The sequence below is a fragment of the Nuphar pumila genome, chromosome 1 (genome assembly GCF_984573655.1).
Source record: "Nuphar pumila chromosome 1, dmNupPumi1.hap1.1, whole genome shotgun sequence".
Taxonomy (NCBI): domain Eukaryota; kingdom Viridiplantae; phylum Streptophyta; class Magnoliopsida; order Nymphaeales; family Nymphaeaceae; genus Nuphar; species Nuphar pumila.
This window is the reverse complement of record NC_143249.1, coordinates 14,012,139-14,038,106: the sequence shown is the minus strand read 5'-3', so window position 1 is coordinate 14,038,106 and position 25,968 is coordinate 14,012,139. Positions and strand designations below refer to the sequence as shown.

The 25,968-nt window shown below is 40.3% G+C and overlaps 1 protein-coding gene across 4 annotated transcripts; it reads right to left on the bottom strand.

Moving 5' to 3' along the window:
* Window positions 1-596: 596 nt before the first annotated feature.
* Window positions 597-18,468, bottom strand: LOC149848044 (protein FLX-like 2). Of its 4 annotated transcripts, none has more exons than XM_090015738.1 (6): window positions 18,345-18,457; window positions 17,538-17,570; window positions 3,832-4,415; window positions 3,155-3,300; window positions 2,960-3,063; window positions 597-1,182 (listed from the first exon to the last, which is right to left on the bottom strand). In XM_090015738.1, the coding sequence occupies exons 3-6, from the start codon at window positions 4,389-4,391 to the stop codon at window positions 937-939; spliced, it is 1,056 nt and encodes a 351-aa protein (XP_089871864.1). In that variant the 5' UTR covers window positions 4,392-4,415; window positions 17,538-17,570; window positions 18,345-18,457; the 3' UTR covers window positions 597-936. The 4 variants fall into 4 exon arrangements, with proteins under 4 accessions (XP_089871864.1, XP_089871928.1, XP_089871989.1 ...); XM_090015802.1 differs by having other exon boundaries at window positions 17,538-17,630; window positions 18,345-18,444; XM_090015863.1 differs by lacking the exon at window positions 18,345-18,457 and adding an exon at window positions 17,886-18,147.
* Window positions 18,469-25,968: the final 7,500 nt, after the last annotated feature.

The window sequence follows — 25,968 nt, the reverse complement described above, 5'->3', positions numbered from 1 at the left end:
TTTGCATCACTTTTATTACATCTTTCTCACTTCCAAAAGTGCCTTGAGTGAAAATATGCACAAGGGCACTCACACACTTACATTTCAATTAAATGGGGTTGAATATGATAGCTGGATGGTTAGGCTGCACTAGGATTCAAATCCCACAGAATTGGTCAGGCATTTGACTATCTTTTTTCATTAGAGGAAGTCCCGCTGCTGCCTATAAAAAAAAAAGAAACATTTTTTTTATAAAGTTTAAATGCTGAACAGTACGTTGCTGGAGTAAATTTTACCACGAGAAAATGGCACCACTGAGGGATTATAGAATTCATGAGTTTGCGTTACTCGATGAGGACTACACTGGACTATATTAGCATCGCCAACGCCAAATGCCAAGCCAAAAACAATACCATTCACAAAAAGTTATGTCTATTGAAACAAGTCAGTAATACGAACTCATTTTCTCAAACTAAAGGGCTCTGAAACATGGCTATGTGGATCATTAACATGAAAAGCCTAACACCACCATCAGTTTGATATCCAAGGTATACATCCCTTGCTGCCAAACAAAAGACGAGAAACTATCCTCAGAAGGGCAGGGGCAGTTGGCAAAGTTCCTCCAGAATACTTTTCAAATTAAACTGATAAAAAATCGTGCTATTGATGTCCATCGACAACACCAAAACAAGCTACAAATGCCAGAATACACCATGAACATCAAAATTAGGAATCCCATTTGCTCCATGACATGCAATATGTTTTCTGCTTTCAATATCATTTGTAATCGCTGGCATTTCAAATCAAGTACTAAAGGGTAAGGCAAAGCCTTCTAATGTATACACTAACATCTGGTAAAGGGCGTATGACAAAATTTAATTAAGTCAGCATGAGACAGCTCATCTGCGAACAGCATTACCACCTTGAAGGACTTTCGCACCCTCCACCAGTAGTTGCTCATCTGCGAACAGCACTTCCGCCTCGAGGGACCTCATACCCTCCACCACGAGCAGGTGCCTGTTGGGATCCACTATAGGAGGGGCCATTTCCAGGTGCAACGGGCGCTTGAGGTCCACCTCCCCTTGGAACATCATATCCAGCACGAGCAGGAGCAGGCCCAGGAGGACCTGCACCATATGGTACACCTGAATCATATCCAGCATGAGCAGGAACAGCCGCAGTAGGTGGCGGTGGCCCGCGCGCCTGAACATCAAATAAAAAATCAATCAGTATGATGATCATTTAGAATTTTCAGCACCAAATCCATGGACATGATGTTTGGATACCCTCTGAAACAAGGATAGCTAAGCTACCAACGGGGGCTCCGCTTGTCTGGTATGAGCAGCTAGTGCACGTCACCTTGTGTTGGGACGTTGCAGGCTCAAAACCCAGTGGTATAGATGTATATCAGGTAGGGGTCTGCCTAACCCCAGCTTGCCTTCAAGGAAAAAAAAAGAAAAACTGAAGATTCCACAGCATGGACAAATCAGATATGAATCACCAGTCCCCAGCAACTCCAGCATCCTTCCAGCGTTAAAGTTAACACAACCGAATAACTTAAAATCTGTAGATCATTGTTCTAGTTATCTTTCTGGGGTTTGTCCATGGAACACGCTCTTTGAATCAGAGGCTACACAATTTTGTAAGCAACAGCACAAACCATGAATAACATTAGTTTCTTCTCCAACAACAAAGCTGGGCTATAGCCCCACTGTGGGATCCAATCCAACATTCCTCCTAAAAATAAAGGAACTCTCCTATGTCCAGTTTTCTTAAATTCATCCCACTCCGATTAGTTGCTATAGGTAAAATAGTCAAGCTAAAATCCCATAGGCCATCTAGTAAAGGCTTATAAGCATCAGTTAAAAATGGGCACTTCACGTCACGTGGATACCACCAGGAGACAGGACAGATCATTTTTTGTATAATTTTCCATTAAGAATAGTACGATGACAAGGCACTCCAATCTAAAACTTCATTGTGGACACTCCAATCTAAAATTTCATTCAATGGCCAGTTTACATTTCTAAAAACCGGGGACACATCCATCAAATATATCAAAGGTACATGTGATTTACAGTTAAAAATAGTAAAACCAAAAGCAAGGGTTAAATGGCAAGTCTATGACTTTTCTTGTTAAAATCTAAATTTGATGCATCTAATCATCATGGATCAATAAATGTAATGAATCTTCAAAAAGGGACAAGAGTTTCTGTAATGAATCTTCAAAAAGGGCCAAGAGTTTCTCCCAAACGGGAAAGCAGAAACCTGCATAAGGCCCTGGCTATTTTTCTTTTTTTTCAAACATGAGCTCTTTTGACCACAGAAGAGACATGCACATGATGTGGCTCCTATGCAGAGTTAATGGAAGCTTCTTAGACATGTAGGAAGTGTGCTTCCCGAAAACTTGCATTGGAAACATGACAGCTTCCGAAACTTGATGAGAATCTCGATTCTTCCATGCTTTTCTTATGCTTCTCATACGCTCTTATATGTCCTCTCACACTTTTCATGTTTTCTCTGTGTTTCATCTCACACTGCTCACTCTCTTCCTGTGTGCTTTCTCTAAATAGGTAACCATCAATTTTAGATTTTGACAAAATTTTGATTTTTGCACTAATGGCAACTCTATAATTTTTTTATGTTAAAATATAAATTTATATGTATTTAAATTTTAAACTAAGAACTAGGTTCGCTCATTCATCCAGAAGAACCCGTAACCATGGCACACTGTGAGGCCATCCAAATGTACATTATATAAATGGTAAAACTCTTAGCAAAGCATGCATCTACGACCAATTTGCGTCATCATTTTTTTTCCTGTTCTAATTGGGTTAACTGCAGCTAGAGACCTACAAAGTTCCTTGCAGTAATCTCAATTCAGCCAGGATCCCTATCAAGAACTAACCAAGTTCAGAAGATTTTAGAAACTGTTTTTACCAATCAGATTCATAACTTAAATGCTAAAAATGTAATGCACCTGCTGAGGAGCTCCGTAGCCATCTCCATAAGCATTCTGTCCAGCAGCATGGAATGAAGCAGCATCATTCTCCTTGTACCCAGTGGCACCTCCATATGTCCCACCTGCATCAAGATCACATATGTAACCACCCTGAGAGCAATCAAGACAAGCCTACTATAGATAATGCATAAATCCTGAAATCAGAGTTCACACCGCTCCTCTTCTCATGGCTAGAAGCATTCGCCAGCTCTGCTCTAAGTTTCTCGACCTCCCTTGTCATTGAAACATAATTTTTCTCCAACACTTGCAACGATTCAAGTTGATCATTATATGCTTTCTTCTCGTAGTCGTATGCAACCCTATGATAGAGAGAAATAGTTCATCTTTATGCCCAAAAAAAATGCACAACACTGGTTAAAAACCAACAACTTTTTACATGAAGGCGGGGAAACCACCCTCGGGATCAGAGACCTAGTCATGCTGGCTAACACTGCCATACTTACAGTCACTTTCCCGACAGTGTAAACCCATGGTGAACCCCTTGCCCCCAGGGAGTCACCCAAGCTTTGGCTGAACAAAGGATAAGCAAAGGCTTACCCCTTGACTTTTATCCCTTGCCCTCATTAATGCAAGGAGTTTGGCACTTATGGGAATGGAACCCTGAACACCCATCTAGTGGCCAAGGCCCCCTTCCACTGCACCAAACCCCCAACTTGACTAAGAACACTAGCAAACTGATCCAAATACAGCACACTCAAATAGAGGCTCATATGGGCACAGACAAACAGCTTGACCCAAAACTGAATCACATACAATAGTTATCAGACCAACATACCATCCTATTCTGGGTCAGGTCATTCAAAACTGAATCAGACAGCAGAACCAAGTACCTGCAATGCTGATATTCCTTTCTGAGACTATCAAGTTCAGACATCAAGGGAGAAATTTGCTGGGCTTCCGCATGAGTCCTCTGCAAGTCCTGAGTGAGTTGATGAAATTTAGTAATTAATTCCTGTCTGTTTGTAACCAAATTTTGTGCCTCAGCCCTTGCTTGCTGCAATTCTGCTGTCACAGATTCAGCTGCTTGGAGATCAACTTCTATCTTTGCCATCTTTTCCATTACCACTCTCATCTGCTGCTCTTTGTCAGTTTTGATGATGCCAATGTGAGCCTGAAGTCTCTGCAATTCCTGTTGCGCTGCAGCAAGCTCTTGCCTTAAAGCCGAATGAGTTGCAGCAAGCCTTTGGTTCTCAGTCGCAAGTCTTTGCATCTCCACGTGTTGAGCCGCAAGCTTCTGGTCCATGACTTCAGGAGGGGGAAGCATATCGAAAGGGAAGGGACCTGATGGAGGCCGAAGACCTGGGGAACCAAATGGGTCAGGGTGGATTATGCCAGGGCCTGCTAGAGAGCGACGCATATGAGGTGGTGGCATACGGCCTTTGCTCCCCATCTTCAGTAAATTGCCAAAATTGCGCTGCACGAGATAAACCAATAATCAAGAAAATCAGAGAAACCAATAAATGCTTTTATCTATGAACCAAATGACAGAAAGATGGCATTCCCAAAATGATGCCACATTATTTACCTTGGACTAAACTATCAAATAAACCAAATGAAACTGCAAAGGTTTTAATCCATTTGTCATAGGTTTTCCTTAACACACAATAAATATATTATCAAAGATAAAAACAATGAGCAGATATGAATCTCATACATGGACCAACAGAATCTCTGGTACAAATGTAGAAACCGAAGGCATCTACTATTTAATCCAAAGCAGGAAAGCCGGTTACATCTAGATAAAATAACAAGCAGAAGTATACAGGATAACTGCATCTGGAAGAAGCATACTTCAGTTGATCCACATAGACTAAGACATACAAACTGCTTGCAATTGTATTATCCACCGCTCACTGTTACAAGTGAATTCTCAAGTTTTGATTTTAGCCATTCGTTAGAGGCATCAGGGGAGCAGCACTCTGGATCTATTCTCAATCTTTAAGTGATTCTCAAGTTGAAAACCTTGAAACAGAAATATCTTATCTTGACCAAATTATAAAAGCTTGTCTCACGTTAAACTAAACGAAGTCTTTACCATTCTAGTTGGCCTTAACCAGGCAATTGACATTCACTAATACACTGTATTTCTAAAAGGGAAGGATAAAAGAATCGGCATCAATAACTTTTACTCATCTGCAGTTTCCCCATATGTGACACGTCTGAGAAATTTCCAGTTAACAGGTAAGCTTAAGTTGATAAGTTTTCACTGATGAGGCAGTTCCTTCCCCACTCTCAAAACCACAGAAAAACACCCAGATCTCAAAAGTTGTTCAACACCTGAAGTTTTGGTGAGAAGAAAAATAATTTAGAATACCATAGTATTTCAACAATAATGAAGTGAGTGTCAATGCACTCTTCGAGAAAAAGAAGGCACAGTAATTGAAATTATTTTTCAAATTACAATGAATTGAAAGCTATGTCACACGGCAACTCCATTTTTCCCTCCATAACCATGTTGGCATGCGTGACACACGTGTCCACGTGTCGACACCTGGACACACCATTCAATTTATAATTATATTTTCAGTTTATAACTATATTTTCAGCATATAATATATATTTTAGATATAGCCCAGCGTGCAAAAGAGTCAGATTATCTGGATCTAGGAGTGCACAATTATTTGTTTTCACCTGTCACATGGGTGCGGGTGCAGGGATGTGGCACTTCCAAAAAACCCGGGTGCGGCAATATATATATATATATATATATATATATATATATATATATATATATATATATATATATATATATATATATATATATATATATATATATATATATATATATATATATAAAGTCCAAAAGTTGAACATAAATGACCCAGGGTGCGTTGACTGCACCCAGGGTCAGGTTGACTGCATCGGGTGCGGGTGCGGCACCTAGTTGGAGAATCCCTGTGACATATTAAAAAAAATCTTGGCAAAATTTTTTTTAAGTCTGAAAAAATGGACCAAAATGACCCTGGGTGTGTTGACCGCACCCAGGGTTGGGTTGACCGCACCCGGGTCGACGTGGGTGCGGCACCCTGCTAGCCGAATCCCTGTGACATAGGTTTTCACTTGAAGCTTATCTTGGCTCATTTGCTTAAATGAGCTGAGCCCAAGAAATGCGCTTGGGCGTGCTAGGACTCATTTAAGCATCAGTTATTAAATATTCTTGAACACAATAAACATTATGTCTGTAATTTCATCTACAACAACAACAACAACTACGCCTTCATCCCAAAACAATTGGGGTCAGCGATATGAACCAAAAAAGAAATTCATTTTGGGTCTTCCACATGAATCCTTTTCCTCCAATCATTTCTATCCAATGCCATGTCCTCGGCGAGGTTCAAAGCATTCTGTAATTTCATCTATATTTTTTTAATTATAATCTTGATTCCTTAATTAGCAGCTACTTGCTTTCTTATTTAATATTTCATTGATTACGTACATTCCAACATTCAATTTTTTAAATTGAATTTGTTATTTGATCTTTATTAATTATAACAGCCTGAAATTGTCACTTTTCATAAGGCCTTCATGCTATTGTTTTAGATTGTGAATTCACATATCATAAATATGTGCATGTGTGTGGGTGCAAATGTGCATGTGAATGTACGTGCATGTGTACTTAGTCACAGGGATGGCTAACTAGGTGCCGCACTCGCATCGACGGCACCCGATGCGGTCAACCGCACCCAAAGCTATATGTGTCAAAAATGAACTTGGTCAACTCTAACCGAGTTCATTTTAGACCCAAAAATAATAATAATATGAAGGGGGGGTAGGGCATTTCATCTCCCTCCTCCCCCTCCTCTGACAGCGGCGGCCCTTCCTGACCGCTTCTCTTCTCCTCAAACAGTGGCGACTACCATTGCAACCTCTCTCTCTCTCTCTCTCTCTCTCTCTCTCTCTCTCTCTCTCCTCCAAACTCACATAAGCAGGGGGGGGGGGGGACACATCGTTAGAAGTCGTGTCGTGGGGGACTCACTTACTATGAATAGATCTGACTTATTGGGGTAACAATAGGAACATCTTTTAGTATGTATCGTGGGTCAACTTGTTACAAAAGGTGAACATACCCATCCCAAAACTCCTCAATCTTCAAGGATGGACCTGCTTGGGTAGTCTCGTAGCCTGTTTTGGAGAAGATGAAGCACTCCTCATTTTTTCGTCTTTCTCGGCTCAGCCTTGGTCTTGGGCTCGCTCTCTTTCCGATCATCAGGTCTCGACGCCATCTTATTCAAAGGGTCCTCTCCTCCTCCTCCGACGGCGGCCCTCTCCGACCCCTTCTCTCCTCCTCAAAAGATGGTGACTATCATTGCAAGGTACCTCTCTCTCTTCCTCGGCCTCCTCCTTCTCTTCTCTTTTTTTTTTCTTCTTCTTCTTCCTTCCTCCTCCTCCCCTCGTTGCCGCAAGTATCGAACCCACCTGCTAGGTTTTGCTCTGCCAAGGGCTGGGTTTGGCTCCCGACACTACTTGACTTGTTTGATTGTTTCATGTTTTCTTAATTCACTTAGCATAGTCATAATATATTTAGATTTATTTAATTATGGTATTATTTTTTATTGATGATGAATAGCAATTGTAGATTGTTAATTTGATTTATTGCATGAATTTATGCATGACGATTTGATGATATGATAATTGTTTTTATTTCATTAGTGTTAACTGTTATAAAAGTTAAAATTGATACGCTCCCAAGTATTTTTAAAGTGTCGCATCGCCGCATCCGTACCTGCACCCACACCTATGTGGCATAGATGTATGGGAATATACGTGCCCAATTGTGTATATGTTTCAATACTTTCATATATATGTATTTACATGTTAAATTGCAGAATAGGGGTTGAGGCCATCATTTTTCATAATCTTGAAAACTTTGTCAACCAAACCCTAGAGATATGATCTAATATACATCCTTAATAGAAAATAACTTTTGGATCATGTGATTGTAACATGTGGTTTTAAAAATCAATGGCCCACAATGTACCAAAATGTCATGACTTAAAAAATTATGTTTTTAAGTCCAAAAAAATACAATGTATGATCCTAGCAAACAAAGTATGACAGATACATCTATGGGGACACATTTGGCAAATGCAACTTAAATGTATGATTTTCGAGTCGGCAAGCATAAGTGCCCAAGTACACTTATCATAAGTACTATATTGTCCCGGGCCGAGTTTGGAATGGGGCATGAGCAGTGCGGAGCTCTACTGAGTGGAAAATGCATCGAGCGTAAGAACGCGCGGTATGCGTCAGCTTGATCGGTGACGTGCGGTGGTAGCATGGCATGCGATAGGCAACGATATCGTCGTTAGTACATCGTTGTATGGCGGCACAAACGTGGAGCGTTGTTTGGCTAAGCAGTGTCAGCGGACCAGAGGGTGTTGCCTTTGGAGAGTGCTAAAGAACCTCTCAACTTGCGGAGGTCCCACGCGAGGCGATTGGACGCACGGGGGTGCGTGTGGGTTAGGAGTAATTCCCCCATGAGTCACACTAGGTGATTCCAACCGAGTAAAGATACTCGTGGCTAGGCAAGAGAGAGCCTATGCGCCAGCGAATGAGTTTGGGTGGTGCTCTTCGCTATGGCATGAAATCATCAACTGGTCTTCGGACTGGGGGTCGAAAGACTTGGATCCTTCAGTGGCGAGGTTTCAACTGGCTTGCCCATGGAGCTGCGATGTGCACCATGGCATTCCAAGCTAAGGCAGGTTGGTGCCCTTCTCGGAAGTGCTTAGTTGGTATGGGACGACTATGCACAAAGTGGCATTGATAACATGGAAAGCAATTGAAGATGCGCTTGAAGAGCTTCCGCTAGGCAGTTGTGCGCGGGGTAGCGCACAGGGCCAATATTCTGATTCAGTACATTGAAAGTGTTGGTGGGCGGCTTGTGGCCGTTAGTCTGGTCATATTGGCTAGTCTAGCGTGCTACAGGTTGCGAGTTATTCCATGTCCGTGGCAAAAGTGGCTATGAGATAGCGATTAGAAGGCTTGTGACGGCAAGGAAGACCGTTGCGCCGCATGGGCTTATTGAGCGAAAATTAGCCCGTGACAATTGGCATCAGAGCAGATCGATATCTTGAGCAAGATACACTAAAAAAGAAAAGGTTCACGGAGACCTTGTTATTCATGTGCGACACTAAAAGAAACAAAGATGGTTTATTCTTGCGATGCAAAATTGCGTAACTGAAGATTGGTGAATCGAATCGTAAGGTTGCTGTTCAGTTGCTGGCTAAGGGAACGCAAATAAATCAAAAAGATTCTCACCAGTTGTGCGTTAGGCTCACAGGTGGAGCGTAGCGTTTGCCTTGTGCATGCGGAGAATGCACGTTGGATTCGGCTAGAAGGATTTGCACCTTTGGGTCGGGGAGACTTGATAAAACTTGTGCTCTCTCCCAAGTTTGTGGGTTAGCGTAGTGCCCACGTTGAGCAAAGATGCTCATCGGTTTGATTCCTTAAATTGAAAGTTCTCTGAGAAGTGTGTGTGCGGAAAGAGTTCTTGGATCGTTGATCCCTGCGGAAATTCTCTGTTGACTCTAGAAGAGAGTTGCAGCATGCGGGCTTCGGGAGGGGAGCAGCAGCATTGGGCCGAAGGTGCCTATGTGAGGAGGACGAGTGCCACGAAGACACTCTGAAGGATCACATTGGGTTAATGCTCCAGCAAAGCATTTCCCACTTGAGGACTTAGATGGATCATTGAAAAACCGTAAATGTTGTCCTAAAGGGATAGAGATCTCTGCGGGAAACATTGGTGGTCATCTTTCTCTGAGAGGATCACAAAGGGCTCAAAGTGACCTTGCTGAGGTTGGAAGGCAACCCAGCCATGAGCTTCATGACGACAAGCTTGTCGTGCAGGCAAAAATGCCCAGCTTGAGTTGGAACTACACTGGGGTTCCACGAGCATGAAATGCTCGTTGCGAGAAAGCGGAAGACTGTTGTCTAAGCGATCAGAGATGCGCTAAGGTATGGGACTTGGCATATTGAAGATTGTGGAGATGGTGGATGGACACCAGAACAAGTTGAGTTGGAAGAAAAAGAAGTTAGTCAAAAGTTAACACAAAAGGGAACTGGCAGATCAAGCTAACTGTGTTCTTATCGACACCAACATTATCGAGGACGTATAATGGCTTGGGTGGGGGAGCATGTCCCGGGCCGAGTTTGGAATGGGGCATGAGCAGTGCGGAGCTCTACTGAGTGGAAAATGCATCGAGCGTAAGAACGCGCGGTATGCGTCAGCTTGATCGGTGACGTGCGGTGGTAGCATGGCATGCGATAGGCAACGATATCGTCGTTAGTACATCGCTGTATGGCGGCACAGACGTGGAGCGTTGTTTGGCTAAGCAGTGCCAGCGGACCAGAGGGTGTTGCCTTTGGAGAGTGCTAAAGAACCTCTCAACTTGCGGAGGTCCCACGCGAGGCGATTGGACGCACGGGGGTGCGTGTGGGTTAGGAGTAATTCTCCCATAAGTCACACTAGGTGATTCCAACCGAGTAAAGATACTCGTGGCTAGGCAAGAGAGAGCCTATGCGCCAGCGAATGAGTTTGGGTGGTGCTCTTCGCTATGGCATGAAATCATCAACTGGTCTTCGGACTGGGGGTCGAAAGACTTGGATCCTTCAGTGGCGAGGTTTCAACTGGCTTGCGCATGGAGCTGCGATGTGCACCATGGCATTCCAAGCTAAGGCAGGTTGGTGCCCTTCTCGGAAGTGCTTAGTTGGTATGGGACGACTATGCACAAAGTGGCATTGATAACATGGAAAGCAATTGAAGATGCGCTTGAAGAGCTTCCGCTAGGCAGCTGTGCACGGGGTAGCGCACAGGGCCAATATTCTGATTCAGTACATTGAAAGTGTTGGTGGGCGGCTTGTGGCCGTTAGTCTGGCCATATTGGCTAGTCTAGCGTGCTACAGGTTGCGAGCTATTCCATGTCCGTGGCAAAAGTGGCTATGAGATAGCGATTAGAAGGCTTGTGACGGCAAGGAGGACCGTTGCGCCGCATGGGCTTATTGAGCGAAAATTAGCCCGTGACAATATACATATTAGTTTTATTAATGTTAGCAACATTCAACTGATTAAAATGACCAAAACACCCTAAAAAAAGCAGTGGCATCTTTGAAAATACAGTCACTTTTAGTGGTAAGATGAATCTTTTGTTTGAGAACAAAATAAAAGTCATACATTTTCCAAAAAATAACAAGGTATACTTAATAATATGAATGTGAAAAGTGAGAAACATAGACTCCATCCAACTAGTTTGGGGTTGATACTTGGAAGTACATATGATGCAAAAATTGAGATTATTTATAAATAACTATGAGGAGCACCAGGTGCATGCATAGGCAATACTCTCGAGCTATCTTACACCCTTCTAGCTACCAAAAGAAGACCCTTGTTGGGTTGTTTTGTGGGGCTATACATAGCAAGACCTAAGCAGTTAGGTTGAGGTACCCACTTTTTGGATTACCCTCTAGCTCCAAAATGATCTATCCACCAAGTTCTCCTTAGTTGGGTTCAACTTCAACCAAAAATGTTATGCTTATACTCCATTTCCTTATCTTGTATATCCCCCATTTAGTTCCAAAAATTCTTTAAAGGAAAGAACATATCTTTCTTTCCACTAATTAGTTGTCTACAACATGGTCTATCCTCTCTTCTTTATTGATATTTATTTTTTATATAACATTTTCTTTTCAATTTCAAATTATTAAAATACACCTTGTTGCTTTTTGAAAAATGTGTTTGATTTTTTTATTTTCCTGCAAAACAAAAGACTCACTTTACTTCTAAAAGTAACTATGTATTTTCAAAAAATGTCGGTGTGATTTTAAGAGTGTTTTGATCATTTCAATCAATTGAACACTGCTAGCATTAACATGCTTATTTAGCAAACAAGCCACCCACTATCACTAGAAGTAGAAACTAGAGCTAGCTACGAAGCTTTTCCAACACCAACACCAACACCTTGAAAAACAATACCAAAAGGTTTCATAGTACCTAGCTTGATGCTATTTTGATTCAAAAAGTAACAGATGGTCAACCTTCTCCAATTTTCCCAACCACCCAGGTATCCATCTGTCACTCTAATTATCTTCATCTATCATTAGCTTAAAGTTAAACTATCATAACTTATGGTGGTACACTCTTAGTTTACCAAAAGCAGAATCCATCCTTTCAATCATGGTTATTGTGTTCTATTTTGCTATATTCATGTACTAAAGTTGAATTGAACATGTTTTGGGCCCTTTTCAAATCATCCTCATCTTCAAAAATTGTGACCCCTTGACTTCATCATAAAAAACTGAATATTATGATATATTAGAGATGATTAAATCTAGTAACATTGTAAGTAAACTACGCTGAACACATCTGAATAGTTATATTCAACAAGTGGTAGCTAGATCCACACAAACATGAGTGTCTACCACCTTTATCTATATCCATGAGACATAGTTGCTAATTTTGTTTTGGGGAGCAGCCACAAAGGAGGAAATGCCCCAACTACCTCTCCAATTCCACAGATACCTCCTCAACTACTCTCTATAAATAATCATTGCCAAATTTGCTTGATATATGCACTCTCATCCAAAAAGTTCTAGAGATGTACTTTGTGCCCCTCAATTGTACTTGTGTGACATGGTTGCCAATTCTATTTTGGTTGCAAACACAAAGGAGAAAATGTCTCACCTACATCCCCAATTCCTTAGATACCCCACCAACTACTCTCCCAAATAACCGTTGCCAAATTTGTTTGATTAAACTTCAAAACAAATCCTCAAACTACCGAGTCCCATGCAAAGTGCAAATGGAAACATTATTTTATGTTTAAAATAATTTTTAAAGAGGACCTTAAATCATGGCTACTTGAAAGAATTGCACTTCTCCATATTTTTGTTTTCTTCCAACTAAGATTCAAAAGCATCTAGCTTTTTGCTTTGAAAAGTCCTCTATTGGAACAAACTTTCAAAGCTATATAAATGGATAAGTTTTTCATGGCCCAAAGTAATGATAACAAAGGGTGGTTTCACACATAATCACAAATATCGGTATCGACTATATCTCGGTGAGGCTATTTCTTGCGATATTATAGGTTTGGTGATAAATCTGGGAAAATCTCGAGGCTTAAAAAATAACAAAAAAGTAAGAAAATATCAAGTTTAGATAATAGAATACATATACAATAAAAGAAATAAGTAAAAATGCAAAATAAAGAAGAGAAACGTATTTAAGATGTAGAAAATAAACAAAAACAGTAACAATAATGGATAATATCACGATATTATCAAATTGGTGATATTTTACCTTATAATATTGTTTGCTGAAAATACAGCCAAATATTGTCGATATCTGTGACTATGGTTTCACATTATGTCCTACATAAAGGTGGCAAGCAATTGGGTAATTTGTTGAACTTGAGTTCAGCTCAATATACACTCAATTCAAGTGTGTTAGATTACTAGGCAAACTGAGCTCAAATTTAAATTCAAGTTGTGTTGCTAAGCAAGCAGAACTCAAACTCATAACAAGGTTTATTAATAGTTGAATAAGCTTATTTATGTACATATGTGTTCATCTAACATTAAACTATTTATATTTAACATTAGATACATTCAACTTATTGAAATGATCAAAATGAACTTAAAAGTAATGACATTTTTTAAAAGTACATTACCACTTTTTATGGTAAACAAAGTAATTTTCATTTTTCATATGCAAATTTGTAAAGTACACTTTTTACATTTTGAAAAAGATTTTTGACTTTTTATTTCCCTTCAAATACAAAAGATTCAGAATGATCAGAAAAGAAATGATGCATTTTTTAAAATACCACATTTTTTAAGGATATTTTAGTTATTTTAATAAGTTTAATGTATCCAATATTAAATGCACCTAGTTTAATGTTAGATAAACCCTTTATATATTTATATTTACACACGAACAGATGCATATATGTGTATATGAAAATGGAAACCTACAAAACATGTTATTGAATTTTGGTGTGTTTTTCGAAATTCCAACCCCATGGATGTGTTCAGCATGATTGATTTACTAGAAATCGACACTTGGATCATGCATTTTGGATGAAAAAAGTTGTATTTGGAGCCTAAAAATTTTATGAAAATTCTAAGCCGTTGATTTTTTAAACCTTATAAAAACCTATCCATGCATCAGAATCAAATGCCCCTAGAAGCGATACGTATAAAAACAAGCATGTAGATCACATTTGTACAGTCAGAATTTTGAAAATACACCGGAAATCCAATAGCATGTTTCATTTAGCACCATGCCCATTTTGCAGGTTTCCATTTCCACACACACACACACACACACACACACACACACACACACACACATATATATATATATATATAAAGCTCCCTTGTTCTTGCCTCATATGTATTTAGGTCAAAGGTTCAAATTACAACTTCCATTATTATAGTTAGAAATTTTTATTAAGCTTAATCAAGCTGAACACAAGCTTCGCTGTTAGGGACCAACCGAACTTGAGTAAAAGTCAATCTTGCATTTAACAACTCAAGCATGAAGAGCTAATGGACTGAATTCAAATATTAGGGTTCCACTCATGTACAGACCCACCACCACTACCTTGACACAAATTGATCCACACGAAGCCAATTTGCTTCTAAGCCACAGTCATAGGATTTACAAAGACGAAAGAATTATATGACTCAAATTTCTGAACATGAATCATAGATTCCTGATTCAGATTACGCCCCTTGAAATTGATAGTGTGCTCCCAAATCACTAGGATGAGAAAATTAATGGGTTGGATACAGATTGGATCTTGGATTGACAAATCAACTTAATCAAATATGCACTAATCAGATATATTATTGATTTGATTATCTCCAAACCAGATCTGGATCCAAATACAAAAAGGAAAACTAATAAACAATTTACAACCATTTATGTAGTTAGTTTTTGTCAGAATCCGAATCTAAATTTGAGTCTCATCAAAATCAATCAGTAAAACAATAAGGCCATAACAAGTGCAGGCTACGACTTGTTTTTTGTAGCGCTATTTATCGCGAGAATTATAATTTGCCGATATATTGAAAATATCACGATATCTTCATGATATTATCGGCTACTACCTTGAAATAGCCAATAATATCATGATATTTTCAATATATTGGCGATATCGGTGACTCTGGTCCAATTAAATCAATCTTCAAACAAAAATAAAATCATACAAATTAGGAAACAAGATATCTATTGGTATCTCCCACACATTTACATGCTCACATTAAGATTGAACATACAAGTTACTCAAAATTTTCTGCATCAAATATATTAGTAAGCAATCATTTTCATGGTGACCTTGACTGACTCCATGTCTAGAAAGCTTTCAAAGGTGCTAAGTCGTTTGTTAGGTTGGAGTGATATTCTGACCTCAAACAGAGAGGCATATGATGAACTTCTTCAAAACAATGTGATATATGTTGAAAGAGGAACATATGTAAAATGTCCTAGTTGCTTCTCACTCCCACCCTGGATATGTAATATATCATATGTTGATCCATTTGAGAGCCATTTCTTGGTGCAACAATAAGTATTCAAGATGTCAGCATGGAGATGTACTCCGAGTCCTACGGGCGACCACTTCTTGTAGAAAGAAGAAAATTAGGACTGACCCTATTGTGCCCCTCCCCAACACCCTGAAGCATGGTTGACTGCATCGTGTCGTATCGTACGATACGGCACGATACATATTGTATATAATGATACGATACACACTCGTATCGAGATACGAGTGTGTATCGTATTATACACTTGTGTATCAACCTGTATCGTACAATACACCCCGTATTGTACAATACGAGTCTGGCGCAGCTAAAAAAGACCCAAAACTCGGTCTTTTTCATTTTGGTTTTAAAAGCCATCTTAAGGGCCGACTTCTACACATGAGTAGAGGTTGTTGGAAGGGAACCCTCGCACCCTAGGTTCTGTGAGATCAATTTGGGGGTCAATTCGTGCACAAAAGAGTGTATTTTCTCAAGTAAGAGTGTATTTTTCACCTATGTAACACGGACTTTTATAACAGAGCACTGCACCCGCGTCGCACCCGTACCCATGTGGGTGCAACACTGAGGTCCATTTATGCCTAAAAGTAAATTTAGTTAACCCTAACCAAGTCCGGTTTTATCTATATTATATATATAAATACATAAATGCACATGTACACACATTGTTAACTTAAAATTGTTAGCAATTATATATATACCCTCCCTGCACCCCCGCACCCAAGTTTTTTTAAAGTGCTACATCGCCGCACCTGCACTCATATCCGCACCCGCACCTATGTGACATAGATTTTCACCTAATTTTTTTACCCAAGAAAGTGGGTTAAGGTAAAAAAATCATACTAAAAGAAAAACAGATTACTCCCAAAAAAATAGTGATTCAACACCCTATTTGAAGGCCTATAATTTTCTGTTTTTTTCTGATGATAGCCTTATTTGTAACCTTTCAACAAAATCTACTCTTGTGGCAAAACTTCTTGCTAATACTTTTAAATTTATTCTGGACCAAAAAGGCTCAATGACCTCAACTACGTTCGCTACAACTTCTGACTGAGGCAGAGGTATATAAAATTGTAAATTTTATTTGTCATTTTCATTCACAACTCAACTAATTTTAATTTTTTAATGTCATTTTTTTAGGCAAATCAAAAAGTTATCAGCAAGGAAGCACAACGAACAATTTGATCCCATCAGTTTGAAATATTTTTGATGAAGTGGATGCATGGGTTTAAGAAGAAGCAAATGCTCTTTTGAATGAAGAGGATATTGAATGGAATAACATAGAAGGAGCACAAGAGGTAGATAATGAAGAGCCCACGTATCTTGGGGATTATGTGCATGTCGAAGAAGGAGAAGAAGAAAAAGAAGAAGATAACGAAGATGATTATGATTATGATTATGATTATTAAAGTATCATGTATTCATGTTTTATTAAAAAACTTGTTCTCGTGAAATGTTTTTGTTTATGTAATATGAAAGCATGACTCTTGTGGTACATAATAGAGACATAAATGTTTCATAATGTGATTTTATGTATGTATTTTGTGCAAGTCATCATTATTTCGTGTCATTTTTTTTGAATTTTTACTGATTTTCTTGATTTTTTTATTTTTTTTGAAGTTTTTTATTAAAAATTTAGGACATGTTTAAGATATGATACGATACGGTGTTACTATTGGGTCGACCGATACGAGTCAAGATGTGCTACTTAAAACCTTGCCCTAAAGTATGGGACCACATTGAGTATGGCCCTTCTTTTTCATGTATCATAAAATACATAAATAACAGTAACAGCAGTTAAGTTCATCAAAATTATAACCATGAAATTATCAAGGATTTTTATTCAATGTTTATCAATAAGTGTGAACAACACGTGGCAGAACAACACATCTGATCCGGAAATGAATCAAACTCCAACTCCAGAAGACTGTCAACGAAGTTGTCATTTTCACTATTTATAGCAGAGCAGGAAATTAATCAACTAAAGAATGAAGAAACTAACCTTCAAGTGCTTAACACAATATAAGTTCAAACCCTACAATTCAGAGAGAGTGAGATTAGCCAGAAAGTTAACAAATCCATGTCCTCATTCGACCTATTATATTCCAAAACAGAGAAGCACAAGGTCAGAACAAAAATACGAAATTCACATTAGATATAACACCAATTTTTCAAAACTCAAAAAACTTTTTTTTTTGTATCCTACGTCAATCAATCGATGTTGGAAAGCCAAGCCCAGCACGATCCAACAAGAGCTAGATCTTGGCCACCCAAGAAGTTCCCAACCCAAGTTTCAAGATTATGAAAAGATGGGGATTCCACCCAATAACGATGCACTTTTTACACCCACCACATGAACCAAGACCGAAGTCGAGTCCGATGCATCCCTGATGAAACCCCAGCCCTATGTGTATCAAAGAGTCGATTCATTGCATGGAATCTGTACAAACAGCCAACAAGGAATGCTCAATGCTGCTCATGCAAAGGGCGCCGTATGAGAAACGCGATTTCTGATGCATCTACAGAGCGTTTTTAAATTGACAATAATATCATTCAATATTTCGATGGAATATAACACATGATTCCCAACAAACACTCAAAAAATGAGAACAAAACGCATATCATAGGATTATCAACCCTAGATCGTCGTATATAAGACGATAGGAAGGTAATACAGAGGGAATGAAACATAACGAATAATTTACAAAATAGAAAACCCCTGAAATATGGAGGAAAAGGGGGAATAGGAGTTGATGGTTTCAATCCTAGTTTCTTTAACAACAGAGAGATGGAGAGAGAGAGAACTTGCCAATGTGGGATGAGTGTCGCACACCTCAGCCGTTGGATTCTTGGCCGGAGCACCGCACCATTTCCCAACCAAGCAAGAGAGAGAGAGAGAGGGGGCAAAACGGAAGTAAAAAAAACCCTAGGGGGAGAGCTGTCTCAGTCTTTGCTTTCTATAAATGGTCGGGCTCGGGTCTCGGACCGTTGTCCTGGATCCGTACCCAGTGCGTCAAGAGAGAAGAGACTCGGGACCGATCACGGACCAACACCCGTGGACGGAACCCAGTCTGGGTTCGGACTGTCTAGGGTTCTAGGGGTGAGGTGTCAACGGGTCGGGTTTGGTTCGGAACTAGGTGGAACCAGACTTAACCAGATTTTTGGGTATAGTATCGGGTCTGGACCCGAATCTAATTGAATCCACTATAAGAAAATCATACCCAGACCTGATAAAAATTACATGAACCAAACCCAGACCATACCCGTAAAACCATATTTTTTATAATTTTAACATTGAAAAATTACTGGTCTTAGTTGGAACTAGGGTCCGAGTCTGGTATAAAATTTCACAAACTATACCTGGGTTCATTTATTAATTGGACTTTTGGGTCTGGATCCGGGTCTTAATCAGGTCTTTTTATTTATCACCATACCGGGACCCTATAGGGTTTGTTTCGGGTCGGATCATGGTAAACCAGGCCCGTTGACAACCCTAAGGGTGAGACCAACAAAACTAGGTTTAGATGGCTATTTGCATTAACCAAAATGTGCGGTTGCCCCATTTGGACTGGGGATGAAGGTTAAAATCAAAACCCTTGCAGGAATGGAGGCGGGGATGGACTTACCCTTTCTCTTGCAATTGGCCGCTCCGCAGCCGCTGTGTTGCCTCCTTCCATGCCCCTACATCCTCCGCCTCACCCCTCCTCTTGGTGCCGCTCTGCAGTTGCTATGTTACCCCCATCTCAGAGGGAGACAAGGAGTTGCAAGCAAATCCCTTTACGTCAATCGGAAAACAATGACTCTATTGTCGGAAGAACGTGAAGAAGTCGAAGGAAAAAGAAGACGAGATTGAGGAATCATCGTATGAAACCAGGTGAGAGTTTTTCTCTCTCTCTCTCTCTCATGGTAATTTTTGCATGGACTCACACATGGTTTATCACATAGTTTCCACTTCGCATCTACATGATACGATCGATGGTATGAAAGATAAACAATTTTCATGATTTTTAAGTTAACGTAAAAACGTGTACAAACACCCAATCTGTTGTTTTATCACATAATTTTTACTTCATATCTATCATGCCATCTATGCCATATTGATTTTGGGTCTAATTGTGTAATGTGATGGCATTTGAGGTTCATTTTGTTAGACATATGGATCGGGTTTAATCCATTGGGTGACCCGGTTTGATATTAAAAGTATTACGGGGTAGTGGGCATCCTAGTACATGGTAGTTATTGTCATAAATAAGAAGGTTACGTGAATATTGTACCTTCATTCCCTCTTTCATTATATAAAGGAGTGGCTGGCTATAATAAATAAAGAAAAATCATTGTCATATAGTAATAGCCTTGCCTAGCCTACATTCGGTTCACTGGTTTCAGGGTCTTGCTCACCATCGACCTAAGGTCTGGGCTCATCGTGGGCATCGATCGGATGAGGAGAACGTCGAGCACCTGCACGCACACTCTATGATGTTTTCAGGTATGTTTTTTTGTGTATGATAGTGCAGGAAGTGCCAACATTGGGTTATAGGCCCACGTCATGCATTTTAGTTGCACGAGCCTGGGTGTCATGTGGTGACTTAAGTAGAAGTCTGTGGCTGCAGGTCGATTATAATGGACTGAGCCTGTCACCGTGGGGCAATGTGGCTCGTCTGTATTCAGCAAACGATCGTCTGAACTCCAGCAATTGTCGCCATGGGGCCACAACGTTTTTCGTTTGTTTATCACCTGAATGGCTTTTAAAAGCCAATGGACCGCCGACAATTTTGCCAGTGGCACTGGATGCAGTAGGCCAACAATTGGTCGCCGGATTGCAGGTTATCGACCGAACATCGTCGTGGGGCGATGTGGCTCGTCGGTTACTGACCGACCATCACCGACATCAATCAATAAAAAAAAGAGAGGAATGGATCATATTTTATTGCATCGTCGGGTTGCAGGATCATCTGTCGGCGCCGGAGTTGCCTTGTGAATCATCGTCGGGGGGGGGGGGGGGGGGGGAGGGGGGGTCGCCGATCACCGGCGACGTGTGGCAAGCAGGATTGAAAACCCCCATTCTTCAAAACTCTGTTTGCTACTTCAGTCGTCAGGCTGGGGTTTCGGCCGGTGGCATTTCGCCAAAGAGGTGAGAGGTCCGTGAAAGACAGCGGCCTTGCTGGGGCTGTTGGCTGCCTCGCAGCATCGATGATGTCTCATCCTGCATCTCGGATGCCGAAGGGGCATTTGCTCTTACTGATCGCCATCGCTGATGATTGTTGATCGCAATGAGGCCGTCATCGATGTCGGTCGTTGTGGGTCGTCAGTGGGGCAACGTAGGTCGCCAACAATGGTAGGCAGCTCTGATGACAAAAAAAAGAGGGTAAATACAGAGCCTTACCCGTCGTCGGGGTGTCACCGGGGGTACGTCAGTGTGAGGAGGTGATTGACGTCGGCTAACCGTCGGTGCCGATTGTCGTTGGGCAATGTGGGTCATCGTGGGGCGACATGTAACATCGAGGGGCGACATTCAATTTCAGAGAAAAACTAAAAGCCCTCAATTTTCTCTAAAACCGAAAGACGGGCCTCATTTCTATGCTAGGTACCGGGTCAGATCGTTGTACTGACTCGGTGACAAGCACAATCCAAACCAATTTTGGATGGATCGGGTCTGCCCAGACCTTGGGTCAGCTTTGACTCAAGCCTGAACCCAGACCCATTTGGGTTCCGAGTCAGGGTTTCTGATCCGGATATCATGGGTCCTGTTTTGGACTGGGTCGTACTGGGTATTCCGACCTGGTAGAGACCCGATCTGACCCATTTTGGGGTGGATCAGGCCTGCCCGAAACCACTTGGATCCGGTCTGCAATTTTGTCCCAGGATCGGACCCGGACCCATAAGGCATCTGGGTCTGGGTCTGAGCCTATGGACCCGAACCCATAAGACATCCGGGTCTGGGTTTGAGCCAATGGACCCATACCTATTTAGTATCAGGTCTGGTCTGAGTCAGAATCAGCATTTTGGATCGAGCTTAGGATCCGATCCCCTAGAGGGAATCAGATCCATTTGAGGTCCAGGTTAGTGATTGGATCCTACCTGATTGGACCCATTTGGTTTCGGGTCTGGTCCGGTTGTATTGGGTCAATATCCAAAAACAATTTGGATTGGGTTATGATCCGGACCCATCAGGTATTCGGGTCTGGGTCTAATTCGAAAGACCTGGATTCAGTTTTGGATCATGTTATGATCCAGACCCATAAGGTATTCGGGTCTGGATCTCATCCAAACAGCTCGAATCTGACACGGTTGGATCGAAATCGAACCCATTTGCTTTTGGGTCTAGTCTGATCCGGCTTGTATCGGGTTAGACCCGAATTCGGTTTATATCGAGTCAGACCCAGATCCGGTTTGTATCAGGTCTGACCCGAATCCAGTTTATATCGGGTCAGACCCGAATCCAGTAAAGACTGGGTCAGACCCGGATCCAGCTTATATCGGGTCAGACCCGGATCTAATATGAACCGGATCAGGATCCTCGCACTGCTTGAAACTGAATCGGATTTGCGATTGATTCAACCCTTTTTAAGACCGGTTCCTTCTAGTTTTTCACCGGTTCCAAGAAGCTAAGACCCTGTTTTCATAAATATGTGAAGATACAGGGATTTTGGCATACAGTTGTAGGGTTTTATGAACTTTTGTTCATACTTGGTACCGGTTTATAAGGACTAGAACCAGTTTGGGCCCTTTTTCAGACCGGTTCAGGACGTTTCAGCAGGTTTAGGGTATTTTTAGACCGGTTCCTGCTTGAGGACTCCAGGTTTTACCCATATGAGCTTGTTTTTGTTATTATTCATGCTTTATAAAGTGTTTATTGTATAGAAAGCATGACTTATGCATATTAATTTATGTGTTTCATGTTGGTTAAGTCATGCGTGATGGTTTTAAGCATTAAGCATGAATTATGACTAAATTCATGACATTTTATCATCAAAATTAGTTTATGCATATAAGTGGAAGCATGAACTTGTATTTTTTTTATGATATAAAGTATATTTTTGTCATAAATATACATGCATTAATATGTGTGCATGGGCATGCTCCATAATATGAATATGTTTTCGGTAAAAGATCTTGATTGACCAATTCATGTAATCACCAAAGTCATCCGAGTCATGTTGATTATGGATTCTTTGGATCATATTAAGATTCGTTATTATGATTGTGTGAAATTATGAAACATCGATTCTACCCAAAGGTAAGTCGTTGTGTTCCAAATTCACACAGGGTATTATAGTAGATGTGTATTTCAGTCTATGAAGCATGTTCGTACCCAAAGGTATAGTGTTGAATTGTCTCTGGTTACATGATCTACTAGTTTCACAAACTGAAGTCAATTCCTTGTGAATTGAAGAGACGGAGCAACTACGAGTATTGTTATTTCCACCAAAGTGGAACGATAATGACTCAACTATGCTTGTCTCAAAAAAAGTGAATAATAAGGAGTCACATATTTACCTTTTCAATATAAATCTCGTATAGAGTGATTTATCTTTCATTCATACGGAGAATAAAACAGTCATTCTGAAGGTTGTCTATGAAAAGTGAGAGTGCTTAAAAGGATGTCTACGAAAAGTTGAAGTGTTCGAATATCTTAGCTTGTTGTTTTTGCAATCACGAGTGACTAAGAATATTTGAGGTATTATCTCTCACTGCAAGACAGTGAAGAAATTTCTGAAATCCTTTGGGACAAAAATTATTGATTTTATACAAGATTTTATCTCAGGCCATTTGGATAAGAAACTTTATTATGGGTCTTGGTGTAGTGGACTCTATTAAGAGACCACTAAAGATCTTTTATGATAATGAAGCAACCGTGTCTTTTTCAAATAACAACAAGAGCTCAATCTCGTGTCGACATATATAGTTAAAATACTTTGTTATTAAAGAAATGACTGAGAATCATCTGGTATGTATTGATACAATTGAGACGAAGGAAATGACTCTGGATCCCCTTACTAAAGGGCAAGCATTGGGATTGTATTCCCAACATGTAAAGGGGATGGGTCTTTTTTATTCATTCTGATGTATGACAATACATTATATGTGATCATATTTGTGTATATGAATTTGATTCTCAATGGCTTTGTGTATTGTTGATTTTACATAAAGGATCTCTCATATGGGTTAGAGAGAATAACAAAACAACAATATTAGAGGACCAATAGAATAAGTAAGAGACCAACCTATTCATAAAGATAATTTCAACATGCTTAAGCACTCAAGGTGAATTATAGTGTAGTACATGAGAATATGACATTTTATAAAGGATTGTTCATCTCCATTACTCATATGATTCATTCTTGTGATAAAGGGTAGCATGTGAACCCACGTGAAGAACTAAATCGAGACAACAGTTTAAACATCGATTTAGTGCACTTTTAGTATCAATGGATCAAGTGAAAGAATGTTGGACATATGGATCGGGTCCAACCCATTGGGTAGTCGGGTTTGACATTAAAAGTATAATGGGGTAGTGGGCATCATAGTAGAAGACAATTATTGTCATAAAGAAAGAGGTTACGTGAATGTGGAATATTCACATTCACTGTACCTCCATTCCCTCTTCCACTGTATAAAGGGGTGACTGACTACAATGAATGAGGAAAAAACATTGACATACAATTATAGCCTTGCCTAGCCTACATTCAGTTCAATGGTTTCAGGGGTCTGCTCACCGTCGACCTAAGGCCTGGGCTCATCGTGGGCATCGATCGGATGAGGAGAACGCCGAGCACTTGCATGCACACTCTATGGCGTCTTCATGTACGCTTTCTGTGTATGATATTGCAGGAAGCGCCAACACATTTCTCAAATTTATGTTATTGATTTAGGGTCTATTTAGGCAAACCAAGACCTATTTTCTCATATTTATGTTAATTTAATGTTTTTTCATAATTTTTTACTCTTTTATGACAATTGAGAGCATTGAACCTGTAGCAACTGAACCTTTACAACACATGGGGATGAGGACATGGATGACGACATGGATGAGATGGGGGAGAGAATAGGGACGAGGACTATTATTTTGAGACAGGGCAGGGGTGGAGGTCCAAAGTCCCCCCACCCCCACCAAGTTCATTTTTTTTTCAAAAAACAGGGTACAAGGACACAAAAAAATCAAAATTTTAATCAATAAAAAACTATAATTTAATGATAAAACATGTATTTTTATTGACAAATATAAAAAGGTACTAAAGTATTATAAAAAATATTACAATGATAATCATGTGTCGCTTGTGTCACCAAGGACACACTCCCAAATTGGCCTCTCTCTCTCTCTGACAAAGAAAGCTGGGGTTAGGTAGACCCCTACTAGTTATACAACCATACCATTTGGGGTTTGAACTTGAAACATCCCAACACAAGGTGCAGTGCACTAACTGCTCCTGCCAGAAAAGCAGAGCCCCCATTGGTCTCTCCTTCTCTCTCTCTTTGTTTGCATATGTTTTTTTTAGACAGGGAAAGCTGGGGTTAGGCATTGGGATTTAATCTTGCAACATCCCAACACAAGGTGACATGCACTAACAGCTCCTTCTAGACATGCGGAGCACTAACTTTGGGTTCAAGATTTTTAATAATCTGAATTATATACAAAGAAAAGCCTAAGCATGTCTTTGCAAATAAGGCTATGTGCAATGAGATGGAAACACGGTTTCAGTGTGTTGCCAAATTATCGTTTTGCTAGCGTGTGATGTTGAGAGATGGAGTTGCCAAAAATATCCTCTCGTGAAAGGTGCTGAAATATGGTGTTGAAGCTTGCCAACACCAATCCAAATGCATAGTTTCAGCAACACCACTGTTCCCAAACAGCAAGAGAGTATGGGAGCATGGCAGAAACCACAACACAACTTCAAGGCTCCCAAATATAGTCTAAGAGTTAAAGGGGTAGCAAGACAAGCTGCCCTTGCAATCAATTAGCAACAATACCATTTTGAGAGTTGCTCCATTCAAAATGTACAAAAACATTATTTTACACTTCTAGCAGGTATTTAAAATGCATTGGAATGGTGTAAGAGGTTAAATGCAATAAGTGAAACACTGAGCAGCTCTCTCTCTCTCTGAGTGTGTGTGTGGGGGGGTGGGGGTGGGGGTGGGGGTGGGGGGGTGGGGGAGGGATACAACAAGTAATACAGCACCATTGGTGATAAGTGCACCTGGACAAGGGCAATTCCAGAGTGGTGTCCATTGTGCTTTAGCACCAGTTACCCAGCACACTGTCCTGTTAGATCACTAAGTAAAAGAAAGAGATCTCATTTCTTACAGAATTTGAAAATCGATCTTTTTTTCATGTCGCAGGGGTCAATTCCTTCATCATAAAACAAAAATACAACTTGAACCAAAACAAAGGAGAAATTTCAGAAAAAATCTGATTGAACATAAGACTCAGAACA

Excerpts from the sequence above, each read along its gene's own strand:
- LOC149848044 (XM_090015678.1), bottom strand. The coding sequence starts at position 4,391 with ATGGGGAGCAAAGGCCGTATGCCACCACCTCATATGCGTCGCTCTCTA. Across the intron at positions 3,301-3,831 it reads AAGGAATATCAGCATTGCAG|GGTTGCATACGACTACGAGA; the intron begins GTACTTGGTTCT and ends TCTCTATCATAG. Across the intron at positions 3,064-3,154 it reads TAGCCATGAGAAGAGGAGCG|GTGGGACATATGGAGGTGCC; the intron begins GTGTGAACTCTG and ends ATCTTGATGCAG.